The 17,659-nt window shown below is 41.6% G+C and overlaps 1 protein-coding gene across 1 annotated transcript in view; it reads left to right on the top strand.

Annotated features, from left to right (window-relative positions):
- The window catches only part of LOC120798926 (cadherin-24), a 92,440-nt gene extending 76,627 nt beyond the window's left edge, over positions 1-15,813 (top strand). The window contains exons 10-14 of the mRNA XM_040143720.1: positions 1,960-2,280; positions 4,961-5,168; positions 7,782-8,271; positions 9,696-10,623; positions 15,755-15,813. Coding sequence (XP_039999654.1) covers positions 1,960-2,280; positions 4,961-5,168; positions 7,782-8,271; positions 9,696-10,623; positions 15,755-15,813 — 2,006 coding nt within the window. The remainder of the gene's footprint in view (positions 1-1,959; positions 2,281-4,960; positions 5,169-7,781; positions 8,272-9,695; positions 10,624-15,754) is intronic.
- Positions 15,814-17,659: the final 1,846 nt, after the last annotated feature.

The following is a 17,659-nucleotide window of genomic DNA, read 5'->3' as shown; positions in this document are numbered from 1 at the left end:
TCCACAGGATAATTTTAATGTGTGCATTTTCAGTCGCACACACTGTGGTCATTTCTCTCCACTTAAAAGGACTAACTCAACTCAGTCAAAGTTACTGTTATTACTTTTACTATTTGAATTTGAAATGATGTGTTTTGTTATCTAGAGATGTCAGTAGCATGTTGATGTGTCCCATATCATATTCTAACAAATTTAATCAGTACTATTTCTTTTTGTTTGTTATTTTTTTGGTAAAGCAAACTGTAAATATAACATGACATACAATATTATCCCCGTATGAAGTTGATATGCTGAACATGTTAGCAACCAGTTGCCTATATACAAATCAAGCAGACACAGAGCAACATTAGGATTCACTTAAAAGGTCATGTTTCTGGCCACCTTATGTGTGTAAGTCCAATATTAACACTCCTTTTAGCTTTGTTTTGGTCTCTACCAACTCTTGAGCGAAATACCTGGCTCTTTAGCTGCTCAGAGCTCCACTATGTTTGCCAACTAATTGCAACTTTTGTCTGTCCGTCATTTGGTGCAATGCGTAGCCTGTGTAGTGCACAGAAGGTTTAAACCCAGGTGGCTGAATGTGGTGAGAGTGAACCAAAACAGTAAAGTTGAGTGCTGTTAATCCAAAACAGTTAGCTGAAATCCAATGAACGATCTGAAGAGCCGAGGGGAAGATTGATCAGTGCAGCTCTAAAAAAATTGACCTATTTGTAAATGATGAAAATGCTGCTTGTTTGTTTGTTCACTGGGAACTGTTTAGTGTAGATATTTTTTTCTTTAATAATTAATGATTGATAGTGTTGTCACATTAAACAGCATGGTTTAATTCCAGCTGATGATCTGAGTACTTTTTGGCTATCATTGGCACCATACTGGTGAACACCCCATTAATTGTTCCTAAACTAGGCAAAACCATGAGGAGTGAACCTGCTCTGGTTGGATTAAGGATCAGGGGGATCAACTCACTGACATGAGGAATCAGTCGCCTCTGTGATGTGATATCCAACACCAGAACAGAGAAAGAGAACATGTTCTGATCTCATATGGACATCTTGTCTGACAAAGGCATGCTTTTTTTAAAATAATGATTTGATCTGTGATATGGATGACAGAAGATTGCTTTGATAATTGAATCACGTTTGTACAGCTTTGCTAATTATTATTTTCCACACTATTTTCTCTGAGCCCTCCTATCTGTGGCCTTATTTTTGTGAACTTGTACATGTAATTTAGAAGAAATCTGGAAAAAATATTCCACACAGACACTCCATAGCTCTTTTTCTTTGCTGATGAATATCTCAAAAAAAAAAAAAATTGAAAGATTTGTGGGCGTACGATGTTCCATGCTCGAAAACATACAAACATGGTGTAAAACTTGATGCTTCCGATGTACACGCTTTATTCTGCACATACTTTATTTGCACTGTCAATCAGGACAGGTGCGAGCTGACAGGTTTGAGTCTTTGTATTGGACAGTACTCCAATGCAGATAGCTATGATGGTAGTCTATATATATATATATATATATATATATCAAACAAGTCAAACAATATTTTGACAGCGTAAGTTTTCTAGGCAATGGGAGTTATAAAACATGAAGTGTGGCTGCAGTAGAGAGGAGGCATAATTGAGACACTCTCTACACTCTGTTATTCTGGTGTGAGACAATTTAGGTTCAGTGGTAGTAAAAGTTTGCAAATTAAAGCACATGTGAAACAAAACACTAATGATACAGGAAGAGGCTGGACACACTAAAGTTAGATCTTTTGGCCTGCCTCATTCCGTTGTAATATAAATCGTTGATTGGAATGACAAATTTGAAAACATGTGCACAACGACGTTGGTGTATAATTTCCAAATTGTAACATCCTGCTGCCATTTAGTACACAAAACAAGGGAAATTGCACCATGCAGTTACCAATAGATTAGTTATCCTTCTCTCTGTCTATCTTCCTTTAGGCCCCACAGCCAGCCTGGTGCTGCTGTCCCAGCTCCAGCCGCTGTCCCGTTCCCCATCCTCCACCCTAACGCTCTACGTGCCGCTAGTCTTGAGGGACGGGACTTCAGGCCTCACCAGTACTGGGACGGTCACTGTGTCTGTCTGTCCCTGCCTGAGAGGAGGGGCACGGGCCGGGGAGAAAGAGAAGGACAAACAGACGGAAGGCGAGTGGGACTGGGAAAGAGAGGCAGTGTGTCTCCCTCAGCAGTCCACACTGCCATCCCCTGGGCTCAGTACAGCCGCCCTGCTAGCTATCCTGGCTTGTGTTGCTACACTACTAGGTAAATACTGTGATACATAGAGTTTATGAAGATACGTAGTGATGAAGTCTGAGATCAGTATAAGACTAAAAGTGTGTTGTCCCTTGAAAGACAGTTATAGAACTTATATTATGTTTTTACTACAGCTCCTAGTATTATGTCTACAGTGAAGTTATATCATTAAGTTTTACTGCTTATAAAGGAGTTTAATGCTAATCTACAAATAAAAAGATGAGTAAATAGTGTTTAGGGCTGTTTACCCTCAACTACATCCCTGGATGCTTAATCTGCATATGAAAATAATTGAAGCAGCAGCGTAAATATTTCTTTTAGCCTCAGCTGCTCAATAGCAGGGTTTACTTTTCCTCGCAATTTTGGTCCAGTTATCTCCTCCGGCAAGGTCAGCACTAATCGCTACTAAAATAACAATTGTGAGTGATTATCTAGGCCCTCTGGTTTTTGATAGCAGGATAATAAAATGTCAGTGCCACCTTTGCAGAAACTCTCAAATGCTAAATTGGATAATGTCTAGGTGCTGAGAAGGCTTTGGCTTATGGCCAGCAACATTGTCATTTCTATTCAGTCTGTTGGATCACTACTCATGCCTTGTTGATTGGGACATTATCATTCTGGAAGAGACCAGCTCAATCAAGAAAGAAATGCAACATGGCGTGAAGGTGATCATGCTGAGTGGCTTTTGGTGGAGTTTAGAATTCACTTCCCTTAGTGACAAGGGCATGAACTATACCAGGAAATACACACAACTTTTTAGCATTGCATCAAGTATGTAGCTTTAAAACAGAGCTATTTTTTATGCTTGTGCAATTTTGTTTTTCCTGTCTATAAAAGGTCCGTGCTAATCCCAAACAGTATAATTTGGCCCTCCCCAAAATGCCAAATGTTCTTACAGAAGCTCTGACAATAGCTCCATCAGAATCCCATCTGGTTATTAAAAAAGGGTTTGGCGTGCATAAGGTGGATATAAAGCCACTGGGTAGCCACTCATGCCTTGTTGATAAAGAGAGAAATACATGTACATCATAGCATGAAGGTGATCCCTCAAACTGTTCTGAAGGATTAAAGTTTTCCCACTCCTTCTGGGGCACATTGGATTAGTTCCATGGAAATCAAATAATGCACCCTCCAACAATAATACGGCTGTAGATTGACTTACTGCAGTAAGTAAACAGTAAACAGTATATGCACATGCTGAGACATAAAAGTAGTTTCAAAATGGATCCAGTGTAACTGAATGTTCGCTAAACCCCTATCCCAAACAGTGATTGTCCAGTCATCTTAGCAGACATAAGTAGGCACAACAGATCTGTCAAGGTTTGATTTTCTCCAAATGCTTATCTCTGAGCTCTGATGAGAGCTTGCAATCTTTGTTGTTTGGAGGTGGTGTTTATTTAGCCTTTAAAAAAACAAAAACACAAGAGTGTAATAAAAAAGTGTGAGGAATGAATAAAACAGTTTGATCATCTGCTCTAATAAAAAGCTGGAAACACTAGCATGTCTGTCTAACTAGCTTAATATCTACAGCCGTAACCTAGCGTTACTTCCACAGGCAAAGGGCATTTTGTTAGCTAAATCCATTAATAAGATGCCAGTATATTAGTTTAGAGTAAGGATAGCAGCTCTGTCTGGCTCTTTATGTAAAACCTTTCTTCGGGGCTGTTGTTTTGAAACAAATCAGATGGAAACATTAAGTAGTCAGTTGTAGCAATTTAGCATTAGCATTAGCTTATGTTACCTTGCTATAGCTGATAGTGGATGAAAATCCACCTTGGTTTGCCACAAATGAGAAGCCTGCTTTTGTTTATTTCTGCGTGAAATCATAGACCTATTGTTTCAAAAATTTACGGCAAATTATGGTTGCTAAATCTTCCATCATTATTGCTGTAAGATGTATATGTTCTTTGCTAGAATGGAAAGCTTGATAGGTGTACCATGAGTACCTAAGTTCGCAAAACTTACGGAATGGTCAATTAATCTTGGATCTCTTTTTGGATCAATTCTGACTATGCTCAGGGTCCCTATTGGATCAGATGAATTTTTTAAAAATAAATTATTGACATAACATTTGCTTAGGTTTCCCACAGGTCTGATATTGGATTGGGTCTTAAAGTTTGGACTTGTACATACACAAATTCTCTATAACATTAACATTATACAAGTGTAATATTTCCCCATATTATATATTTTTTCTGTACTTATTGAATTTAAAAAAAGATTCAAGATTCAAATAGTACATAACTATAGCAAAACAAATGCATCTCTTCAGGTTGATTTTAACACAGATAGCCTTGTTGGACAACTGTTGAAAAGCTACCATAGCTTGGTTCTGTGCCCACAGCCCTGGGTCAAATGTAACTTTCTGCTTTGGGAATATTGAGTCGTGGGAGAATAAAGTGTCCATTTGCCTGGCTGGAGCTCAAAGTCAATTACAGAGCGGAGGCATGCAGCCTGCTGATATGATATACCAGCCCTCTAACCCAAGGCCTCTTCCGTATCCGTTTTGTCTGTGTGTGTCTCACCTCTTTGTCTGCCTGAATTTTTCTCCTTTGCTCATGCTCTAATTTTCGTCCTTCCCTTTGTTTCCCTTGTGACTTGTGCCCCCTCCCCCCTTGTTCATCATTCCTTTTCCAATTTCTCTCCTATGCCTCAATATCCGTTATTCCCGCTGCCACCCTTTCTGCAGCGGTGAGTGCCCTGTCATTGTCATTGCGCCGTCAGAAGCGTGACTCCCTGTCACCACTGGAGGAGGACGACGTACGTGAGAACATCATAACATATGATGACGAGGGTGGGGGGGAGGCTGACACAGCTGCCTTTGACATCGCAGCGCTCCAGAGTGCTCCGCACAGCTCGCGCTCACATGGCTATCGCACACTGGACAGCAGGAATATGTAAGTAGCAGAAGGAGTGTTTCGGAGAGTTTGTTTACATTTGGTGATACATACGTAACAGTGCCTGTTTACTTACATCACGGTTGGCCTCTTATTAAATGTTAAAGGGAAGGCAGGAAGGGAACAAATTTGCCCATTCAGGGTAAAACCTTTCATCTCTGTCCAGCACTTAATTGATCTACTTAAGTAAATGATCGAGCCTTAACTCCCAGGTCATAATCAGTCACCGATCAAAATGCTGAGACAGAAGGCTATCAAGTCTTGCAGTCCTGGGGGACCACTTTGTTGTGCTCATTTTGTTAAAGCTTGTTTATGTTCTGCTACATCAGAGAGTTTTTTACACCCACTTTGATGTTTCTGTGAAACATTGTTATTGCCTTTGGACTAATAATTAGCTCCGATGAATTCATGCAAGTCATATGGAGCAACCATAAACAAGTACAAAGCCTGCCTTAAGTGTATTGAAAATTGCTTCTCGCAATTTTCCGAGGTGGACACAACAACATGAAAAAACGTCTAAATCTAAATCTATCGCAATCCAATGCAATATCCCCGCAATAAATACTACCTTTGTGAAGCTTCAATGTTTCATTACTGTTGACACTGTGTCACAAGGGAGTAATAATTTAGGGTAACTTTGAAGCTGTAGTTTGCGATTCTGGCGTATTGCATTGGTAAGGTCGTACAGAAACACATGAATTTCTGTTGTGTAAAATCTGTCTGAGAAAGTAGCCCTGATGCTACTGTCAGGCTTATCTTGGATTGGGCTTGGAGGCTACAAATTTTTAATAGGATGCCTGCATTACAACAGTTTGTAATTTCATCCTCAAACTAGGGGCTAAAAGCCAGTATATTTTGGCCTCGGCTCCATCAATTTTGACTTTTTTCAATTCAGTCTACAGAAGTCCCCCAGCTTAATGGAACTGAAAACTAAATCACTGGAGCACCCCTGTAATGTTATTTTTATCCATCTGGTTATTTTTTTCCCAAGGTGGACAAAATAACAGAAATACAGGGCCCCAGGATGACGTTTTCCGGTAGTAACACAGGTGCTGATAAAAAAATCTACATTCCATGGCCTGATACTGTATTTAACATACCTTGAGCATTCGCACGCTGTACTTGAAAATGGCCAAACAAAATATTCACCGGCCTCCCTTGATGCAGCATTTGTGCGTAGACTATCTCGCATTCTTTGATTGACCAATTAATGTCATCGGCAGTCATCAAGGACAGGTAAGTGGACTCCTTTATCTTTTCACTGGTCTTCCTTTTCATTGAATCTGTGATAACTCCAATGTGCTGCGCACGTGCTGTGCTGTTGCTGTGAGTCGGATTCGCTTGAACTCTGTTATTTTTTAACAATTCAATCTTACCCTTGAATTTAGTGAATGTCAGCTCTTCTTTCAGTGTCTGATAGGCAGTATTGAATTTTATTGTCATTTCAGCCTCTTCTGCAGACTGATCAGTAGATTCCTGCCTTCAAAATGCTGCTGGCAGAGGCACAGCAATTCCATCAGTGCATCTGTCCCCACACAGTTTATGCTTTGTGCTGTCATTGTGCTTTATGTGTGTTTTTTTGTAAAGTTTGTGGTTGAGTTGGCAAAGTTAGTTTTCCCCGCAAATGTTGGGCCAAACCGAGAGCAGTACATACAATACATGGCATTCCTTTCTTTGCAGTATCTCAGCCTTTTAAAGTGTGTGAGCCATTCCTGCCGGAAGGAGAAGGTCTTTGCCTTTTTCAACACGAGGTCACTTGCTGATGCCTCGTCTGAATTGTCCTCATCAGAAATTTGGGACTGTAGTGGCACAGGAGGGTAGTAGTTTTTTCTAATTGTCACCAAAGGGCAAGGCAAGAGTGTGAGTACTTACAGTCCAGACACAGGTAGATGACATCCCATGCAGATTTGTCTCCATCACGCGTTGTTAAGATGATGAGAGCCTCGCTTTAGCTCTCGCTGGAGCTCTTTAATCACTCTATCTCACTCACACACACACTTAACTCTGTCCCTCTGTCTCTGTGTCTGCGTGTCTATAATTGGCTACTGTTCTCTTTTTCTTTTTGTCTCGATCAGCTGTGTAAATAGTCCCTCACCTCCCAACACACACACACACACACACACACACACACACACACACACACACACACACACACACACACACACACACACACACACACACACACACACACACACACACACACACACACACACACCCAAATTCTTGCTTACTCCTGGTGTTTCACACGATATACAATGATGATTAAAAAAAAAGGGGGGGGCAATATTGTCGCACTATTGCTAAAAATGGTCGCAAAATGCAACTAAATGGTTGCAGTCTGGATGGAGCCCTGTACTTTACAAGGAGGATATAATGCTTTAGAGTAAAGCAATGCCACAAACCATGGTATCAGAAATACTCTCAAATTGAACAGAGATAGTGTGGGCCGGCAAGTTAAGACACATAACAGTCATTCCCAATGCAATATCCAAGTCTGATCCACACCAGAGACCATTATTTCCTGTCTCTCCTCTGTCAGTTACAGTAAAAAATTCTGCAAATACAACCACACTCACCAAAGTTAAATGGAGAACTTTGAATTGTGTCTTACAGACGTTACACACATCGTTGCCAAGACAAAGCTCGTACCTATAGCTGGGCTCAGAATCCAGGTGTGGATCACAACTACTCAGGACCAGGAGGACCCCTCTATGGTCGCCTCTGTTACAGCAGCCACACTTTACCTGTTCTCCGACGCACGCCAGGCGGAACATTTGAGCCAGGCCTGGCAGAGCTGGGATATCGCTTTCCTGGAGGCCAGCCAGACCACTCCCTGGTCATCCAAAACCAGGGGGCCATGGTAGGGCCGATGGAATCCGGGGCAGTTTACATAGCCCCCACAGACCTTAGCACAGGAAGCCGAACAGGGAGTCGCACGGGAAGCCGCGATGGGACCGCACCCCAGAGTGCAGTGAGCACTTCAGATGGAGGAACGCCAAGAACCAGTGACAGCCAAGAGAGAGGAGGAGGGACAAGAACTGTAAGCAACTACACAGAGGGGAGCAATGAGGACAAAGTGAACCACAGTCAAGATGTGGACTGGGTAAGCATTACAATTTGACACTGCACATAGCAAGGCCATTTTTTTTCAGTGAAAGGCTGGTTCCGTTGTCCTCATCAGCTGTGTGTGCCAATCCTTATTTTATTCCAGGTTTTTCAACTAAGTTAAACTTTGATCCCAGGTACACTGACCTCCATGACAAGTGTCCAATAGCATTCTGACATTTATAGTAGGTAGAAGTTATGATGGTGCCAGTTTCACTGTAGAGGAAAATAGAGGAGTTAATTTTTTGCATCCCTTAATTGAAAGAGTTATGTAACTATAGGCTACGATTGAGTGACTTTAGAAAGATGATGGGGGATATGAGGTGAGAAAATTAATAATGTGAAGGTTTAAATTTCGATGTAGTCTGTAGCATTGTAGTTAGCTATTTTGTAAGACTCAATTCAATTTAATTTAATGTTATTTATATCGTGCCAAAGCATAACAGGGGTTATCTCATGGCACTTTCCATAAAGAGCAGGTCTAGACTGTACTCCATGGTAATACTTCAGGTAATCTTCATAAAGGATCTTCATCCTTTAGTCTACATTGTGCAAATAATGCATACTTGTCCATTTGCAGTGAAACTGGCATATAGAATGGAATCTGTACTGCAACACAGTTTAATACATGGATGGATGGTTGGCTAAATGTTTCTGGAAGGAGAAAACTTGAAAGATGTTGCATTGAATAATGAATTAAATTTGAATAAATTACTTGACTAATGATAGATGGCTGCACTGGAGAAAGCATTAAAGTTGAATGAATTACTTAATTATTCAATCAAACAAGCAAATGAGTAAGTAAGAAAGTAATTAAGCAAATATAAAATAATAATGAAGTTTGCATTCAACCTGCTATACTATACAGTGTTATTACAGTGATTGCAACACCACAATAATTTTTAGTTTTGTACGGTACCAGGACAGTGCTGGGGGAAGATGATTCTGACATATAAGCACATTTATATCCTGCTGTTCATGATCTTTTTGGTGTTTTGTTTTATTTATTAGGCCATAGCGAGGCTCCCTTGTCCTTTCTTTATTTAATTTTCAAATATTTTATCTCTCGATCCCTTCCCTCTCCATCTCCCTCTCACAGTGCAGTGTTAGCTCATTCTAGTGATCAATTAATATCTATGGCTTCTTCCAACTCTGCTTTTTCTTCCACTCTGTTCTGCTCATTTTCTGTCTCTCCTTCCTCTCATTTTTTATCATTGCCATCTCCTGCTTTTCCTCTATTTGGACACTTTGTCATCACACCCCCCCTTATTTCTGCTATTATTATGCCTCTTATTAAATTATCCCCCCTGCTTGGGCAATTGTTCTCATCCCATTTTGTGTTACTGTAACCATACCTAACAGTACCACACCCTACCCCAGCCCCGAACTGAAACCACTCGTGCTCACCTACGTTCCCTCCAGGTGCAGTCGGAGACATTACCCAGGGAGCATAATCTCGTCATGACCCGATCCGGCTCCATGATTGGCCAGGGTCACGGGGCAGGAGGCTGGGTAAGTGACTCAGCTACACTCCCCCTGGCGGGACGCAGGGCCTCCCGCGCCGGCTTGTCCCCAAAACGCACAGGCTCTGACCAGGCTGAGTCTGACTCCAACGGAGGAGGTACTGGAGTAGGAGGGGGAGGAGGAAATGGAGGTGGAAATGGAACCAGAGGCACTTCCACAGAGGGACAACAGCAACCTGCCAGTGGACGCAACTACGCCACTGTGCTGCAGGGGGAGGTATCTGGACAAAGGGACTATGCCGGCAGCTTAGGGAGAGGAGGACTGGAGATGGGGAGCAACTTTGTGGTGGCGAGGCCAGACAGGGAGGGTGGAGGGATGTCATTGACTGGGACTCCATCTGTCTACACAGAAGCAGCTGGCTTTATTGGGGACTGGCGTGATCGGGTGGGTCTGGGGGGTTATGCTTTGGGCAGGAGGGATATGACCCCACAGCTTTTGCCCTTCCCAGGGCAGCCTCGAGGAGCGTATGGTGGAGTGATGGGCTTTGGGGCCAGTTGGGTTCCAGGAATGGAGGGAGTGAGAGGGGCACCCGGGCCTGGGGGTCCCTCTTTGGCACTAAGGGTGGGTGAATTCTTACGTCTGCGTCTTGCCCAGGTCACTTTCGACCCTTCACAGCCACCGTATGACTCGGTGCAAGTGTACGGCCTGGAGGGCACAGGGTCCAGGGCTGGATCACTCAGCTCACTGGAGAGCGAAGGAGAGAAGGATACAGAGAAGGAGGATTGGGGGGCAGGGCTGGAAGAGTGGGGTCCCCAGTTCCAGAAATTAGCCCAACTCTACAAAGAAAGGGAGAAAGAGAGGGAAGAGAAGGAAAAAGTTGAAGATGGTGCCAAAAAGGAGAAGGAAAAGAAAGATGAGCCAGAGAAAAAAGAGCAAAAAGAGAGAGGAGAGCAGGCTGGAGAAGAGGGAAAAGACTGAGGAAGGATAAACATGAAACAAATAGGGGCAAAGGGGGTAAGAGAGGAAGAGAGGGAAGAGGTCGATGATGAAAAGGCAACTGGAGTTAGAATAATGTGAAGAGAAGTTAAAGGGAAGAAAGATGAAGAGGCAAAGTAATAAAACGAGACAGAGAAAAATGAGCCTAGGGAGGATGGAGAATGCGAAGGCAGGGGAGGGAGTGATTGATGTAATTTAAAGCAATAAGTGTTGAAACGCTGATATGGTTGAGCACAGATACTGAGACAATGCAGAGGCTGCTTCTGCTGGGGGCAGCAACAATTTGTTAAACACTTTGGACAAAGAAAAACAACCCAAACATCCAAGACTCGATTTAATTCAACTGTCACGTATGGAATGAGAAACAGCAGGAAACAAGAAGGAAAGCATTCCTCTTCGTGTGTTGGTCTGTTCTTTTTTCTGCATGTGTGTTTGTGTGTGACGAAAGTCTATGAAGGAATATGGATATGCAAGCAAGAGTGCATGTATGCACTTGTGTGCGTGAGTGTATATGTGCATATCTAACATAGACGGAGGAAGAGTGGCAGGGAGAAATCATCATTTCAAGAGACATTTTAACAATGAGACTGATGACTGATCATACATAAGCTGAAACATTAGTTTTCGGGACAGTGTGCAAGAGTAAACATTTAACAAGGAAGTTTAGAAACTAAGATAACACATGGACAGGAGAAGGATGTATAGAAATAGACATGGTCGGGGAAGTGAGACGATTGTACAGAAACAGTTACTTTTTATTCCATCTGCGGTGGCAGAAAAGTGAATTATTCAGCTCACTATTTCGTTCTAAATGAAAATGATGAATCATTTAAATCCTGCAAAAGATTCTCCCTCCTCTCAACCCACAAGGAAAACAGACATTATGAAAAATTTAAATTATTTAGGGATGTGACCCCCCAAAAAAAAAAACCTCTCACACAGCCATGCCTAACCCCCACCCTTCTCATTCCCGGACTTTTTGTAGTTGACTTTTGGTATGTTTACAAAGATTCACACACAAACACACACACAGACACAAAAGAACTGATGAACACCATAAGGCTTCGATTGTACTACAGTAAATCATAAGCATTCCATCTACTATATGGAGTAATGATGACTCTGTTAATAAATGTTTTTATGGAAGAAGTCTCCCATTTTTTATGTGTAGCCCCCCATAGTCTCATTTGACACATCTTGAGGACAAAATATGCATGATTTTTGAAAATAACAAAAAATCTAAAACAGCAATCTGTTTTCACTTTTAACACTCATACCGCCCAATAAAAATTTCCACAGATCTGTAATGAAATTATAGGGGAACAACCCCACAGAGACATCCCTTGATAGGCTTTTTGTTTTTGTTAAAGGTTAGGATGCAAATGAGCTGGAGTTTTCTGCTGGAATTCACTTTTATACTGTGTGATGTTCAATAATAGATAATAAATAATGTCAAAGATTAAAGTTGTTTTATAAGATGTCAATTAAACAAAAAGATATAATGTTTGACTGTATGTAAAAGCATTTCAAATGTAAATACCACTGATATTATTGCTAAAAGAGAGTATATAAAATGAGTGAAAAAAAAAACAACCTTAAATGTCCAAATGGAGCACTGTTGGGATTATCTGTATGTACTGTAGATTATAAATGGATTAACTGAGCAGGATTTAACAGCCTCCTGGACTGAAAACAAAACCCCATTTTCAACATCTGTGTATAAGTGAGCAGGTTTAGGTTTGCTTTGTGGTAGCTCTCATCTGAGATGGACAAGCCAAGGATTCAATTACACACCAATCAGCCACAACATTAAAACCACTGACAGGTCAAGTAAATAACATTGATTATCTTCTTACAATGGCACCTGTCAAGTGGGGGGATATATTAGGTTGCAGGTGAACAATTCTTGAAGATGATGTGTTGGAAACTGGAAAAATGGGCAAGCAAAAGGATCTGAGCAACTTTGACAAGGGCCAAAATTCAATGGCTAGATGACTGAGTCAGAGCATCTTCAAAACAGCAGGTCTTGTGGCGTGTTCTCAGTATGCAGTGATTAGTACCTGCCAAAAGTGGTCCAAGGAAGGACAACCCGTGAACCGGTGACAGGATCATGGCCACACAAGGCTCATTGATGTGCGTTGGGAGCAAAGCCTGGCCCGTGTGGTCTGGTCCCACAGAAGAGCAACTGTAGCACAAATTGCGGAAAAGCTCAATGTTGGCTATGATTGAAAGCTGTAGGAACACACAGTGCATTATAGCTTGCTGCATATGGGGCTGTGTTGCCGCAGACCGGTCAGAGTGCCCATGCTAACCCCTATACACCATCGAAAGCACTTAAAATGGACACAGGATCATCAGAAGTGGACCATGGAGCAATGGAAGTAAGTGGCATGGTCTGATGAATCATGTTTTCTTTTAAATCATGTGGACGTTCGGGTGCGTGCGTGTCGTTTACCTGTGGAAGAGATGGCACCAGGATGCACTATGGGAAGAAGACAAGCTGAAGGAGACAGTGGGATGTTCTGGGCCATGTTCTCCTGGGAAACCTTGGGTCCTTGTATCCATGTAAATATTACTTTGACACCTACCTAAACACTGTTGGAGACCAAGTACACCTCTTCATGGCAACGGTATTCCCTGATGGCAGGGATGGCCTCTTTCAGCAGGATAATGCGCCCTGCCACACTGCAAAAATTTCCCATATCTCAATCTGATCGAGCATCTGTGAGATGAGCTGAAAAAACCATCCACGGAGGCCCTACCTCAAAACTTACAGGACTTAAAGAATGTGATGCTAATGTCTTGGGGCTTGATACTACAGGACAGCGGAGGTCTTGTGGAATCCATGTCTTGATGTGTGAGAGCTTGTTTGGTGGCACTAGGGGGAACTACACAATATTAGGCAGGGGGTTTTAATGTTGTGGCTGATCGGTGTACACGTGGCCTCTGGCAGACGTTTCTTGTGCAAAATATTAGTTACAGGAAGCCCATGAGCTACCCTGTCCCAGCAAGGAACCAATTTGATGAAAATCCAATGGAGTGAGAAGAAATTCCCCTACTAGGCATACAACAAAAAAATTAGTATTTTCCCTAAAATCTAGATTATGATTCTGCAGAGTAATATACTAATTTGGAATTTGGAAGGACTTTTGAGGACATTGCTGTCATTATTGTTGCATTGCCTGAGAGATATGGAACAAAGTTACTTCTCTCTAGAAATACAATAAACTGTGCAAGTTAAGAGGAATATTTTTAAAATTCAGTAGTGAGGGAAGTGACCAGCAAATTTGATCTTTCATACATTTTTGGCAGTGCAACTCAAAGACCATATTAATAGTGCATCTTGCAATATCTTGATCTCTTGCAAATTCTTGTAATTTTGTAGAATAATAACCAAACAGTCAAATTTGAGTTGAGGTTATTTGAGTCCAGACATGAATATTGCTCATACCCCACCTGAATGTGGACATCCTTGGTGTGCCATCGCAGAAATGTCACCGTTTATCACTGGTTCACTGTAAAGCCCCCTACATAAGTCGAGCTCCAGCTTTGCTTGTGTCCACCAGTTTTGTCCAACATAATGGTGTTGTCAAGGTCTGCTACTGTCAGCATTTAGATAACCAATCAGGAAGTCAGGCTACAGACTGACCGAAATGAAACCTATATACACCTCTATACCCTTTACAGTACCTGAGCCACAGACTTGTCCATACAGTACCACCTTGCAGAGTGGATGGTATCAGGACCAATGTAAAAATACCGCACAATAACTGGAGAAGAGTGGGGGGGTGCAGAACCTTTGGGAGATCTGAGTTATAATTACTTTTGGCTGATCAACAATACCTCAACACTCTAAAGCTTCCTAAACCTTCCATTGGCTACTGTATGTAAGTGTAATCCAAAGTGATAAAGACATATGGGTTTTTACACCTTTCATGGTATTATACTCTGTGCCAAAACTGAAGGACAATTCTTTTTTCGTTTTTTAAAACATGCATCTTATTTTCATAGTTTTTGCTATTTGTTGTATCAGTAATAATAACATTGGATTCAGCAAGTTACTTTCTGAGATCTGGGACTGGGCAACATCACTAAAAGAAGTCCAGTGGAGCAAGAAACACAAGCTTATAGGTTTTAAACAAACCTGCAGGTTAGATATATATAGATGAACTTTATTACAAAACCTTAGAAAACCAAGACAGATTGCAATCAGATTTCATGGTCTAGGCAACGAAGTAGCATATACAATATGTGTGTAAATGTAGTGTAAATGAAAGTATATTAAATATCATCTGGATATTATCTGGATATGAGACACTTGAAATAACAAGTGTAAATGGGGCCTAGGGTGTGTTCACTTTTGGTTTACCGCCACATAAACTCTTTTAGATAATCTCACTAAATTACTTTTTTACAATCTATCAGTTTGTCTGGCCTCTCGTCTTTTTTGCCCTATTTGACTTTGTTGAAGCAATGTTGCCATGATCTCTGTTTTCAGCAATTAATCGGATGTGTAAAATGTTATCACAACCGATAGAAATTACGGTCAAAACAACAAAAACAAGACTCAAGTCATAATAAACCAGAATTATTAGAATGAGTTGATGTCCGGAATCATAATTTGTCTGGTACACCTAAAATGAACTTGGAAGTATTTATTATGAGATTAAGTATTGTTGTAGAGAGAGATAATGTGTTTCTTTGCCAAATCATCATGTGGGCAATGTTTTCCCTAGAATTTATGTGAAATGTGCCAACTTTCTGAGTCTCTGTCTCTCAACACATGTAAAAACTATCCTCATTTTCATAATAGCATTGCCAATTTTTGGGCAGTCATAACAAAAGCAATTAGAACGGTATACCAATAAGTGACCTTTCTTGCCATTCTAATTATATGGTTTATTTCACAGTCTTGATTGGCTCCAGGTGTTTCATCTCTGCTGATTGGTCTAATTCAAAGTTTTGCTCTGGCTGATTGGTTAAAATCAAAGTGATGATTCTCCTGATTTGTCTTATTTCAGAGTTCTGGAGTGCTGCGCCAACTAAACCACTTGGCGGAACTGATTATCCCACCTCCTGAGCCCAGCAAATTGGTTCAATCAAAAGCGTGATTAGTTGCATCAGTTGTTTTAAATAGAATAAAAGCCTGCAGTGTCTGCAGCAATCCACAGCTCTTTTGTCACTCTTTTAGCTAACTCAGATACGCCTTCTCAAGGCGACAGACGAAAGTGGTCCGGTCAGGCGATTTGTCAAGTGCTTTGTCATAAAAGACCTTTATACTGAGAAGGATGGAGTCCCACTCAAAGGATTATCAGGAGTGTTACCTTAATATCTAAATATGTTGATATGTAGCTTAAGGGTGCAGGGTGAAGGTCATGACTTCTCACCTTAAGAGTCCTCTTGACCCCAAACAAGTAGACCCCATTGGTTCTGCGCCCCCTGATGACTTCATTGCTCCAGCGCAATGTTGATACAATTCCACAATTGCGTGCTGAACAAAGTGTATTTATTTCTGTTGTACTTTTTCTTTTTGTAAATTTGAATAAAAAAGGAACTATTTCAAAGAGATGAGTCAAATCTGCTGTGTGCTCCTTTCCGCAGTCTCCTGAATTTCTGGATAATCAGACTTCTGCTGCTTCTATGTGCCTAATGTTTGTGCATGTCTGCTAGAGAAAGCGACAGAGAGCAAATGGGAAATGTGCTGTGCAGTGCATACAAATGTGTGCACACCTTGTGAGCATGTGTCTTGTGAGTAGGTCGGTGTGCCTTGTCAAATTGGCCCCTTAAAATTTCCAAACCACAGACGGTTTTTTGTGTGTGTGTGTGTGTGTGTGTGTGTGTGTGTGTGTGTGTGTGTGTGTGTGTGTGTGTGTGTGTGTGTGTGTGTGTGTATGTTTCAGTGCAGGAAGAAGGAGCACCTTTTCTGGTGGGATCCAGCCCGATGGGGGGATGTGAGGTCAGTAATAGTGGACAGACAGAGAGGTCTGCAGAGCAATCACAAATTCAAATGAAGGGGGAGAGTTCTCTGTTTGCTCGCTGGCAAAAAAGAGGGGAAAAAAAGGATGTTTTGAACTCCAGAGCAGCAGCAAATAGAGCAGACCTGACAGCTTCAACCAAATAATAAGAGGCCCCTTTTCCAACCCTTGCAGCCCTCCTGTACTCTGCAGCGGTCGTCCCAGCTGAATGATGGATCGGGGAGATGTGCGCCATTGCTGTGTGACTGAATAGCTGGTTAAAAAGATTTATTACAATAATCAAATATGAAGGAGGAGATTATTTCTACATGATGGTTTAGAGAATGATCATGTTAGCTGGGTCTCCGCTTGATTACAATGATAATACCCGCCTCAAGTTAGGAGAAGGAGAGAAAGAGGGAGAGGGAAGGGACAGAAAGAACCATATTACCAGTTAATATGCAAGTCTGTTGCATTACATAAAACTGTATTTGTGATTGGGTTAGCGCTGATTCTGCAGTGTGCTGAAGAAAAAGCCCTCGCCATATCAATCATTGTCTGTGCATTCCCATATTTATGCGATTCGTGGGTTGACCTGCCCCCTACGGAAACAACATTCTGCATCTAAGAGGGTATGAAGTCAGTTGGAGGCAAAACAGAGATTCGACTTGCTTTAACCCCCCACTCTCTGCCACCAGACTGATAAAATACATCAGCTTGTAACCAACACAACTCTCTTATCGATTTATGACTCCTATATGTACGATTATCAGTCTGCCTCAAGCATCAACACTACAATGCAGCGTTCTAGGTGAGATGAGCTGTCATGGCACTGTCAATAATTACAGTTTGCATAATTGATCATAGTTTAATGGCGGCGCTGGAGATAAAGTAGGCTGTGTTAAAGCCATACACCTGGGAGCAACTTACTATCCACTGTACTGGAGAGCTACACACACACACACACACACA

This window comes from Xiphias gladius, chromosome 14 (genome assembly GCF_016859285.1).
Source record: "Xiphias gladius isolate SHS-SW01 ecotype Sanya breed wild chromosome 14, ASM1685928v1, whole genome shotgun sequence".
NCBI lineage: Eukaryota > Metazoa > Chordata > Actinopteri > Istiophoriformes > Xiphiidae > Xiphias > Xiphias gladius.
Note: the sequence above shows the minus strand (reverse complement) of the source record. Positions and strands in the feature narration are given on the sequence as shown.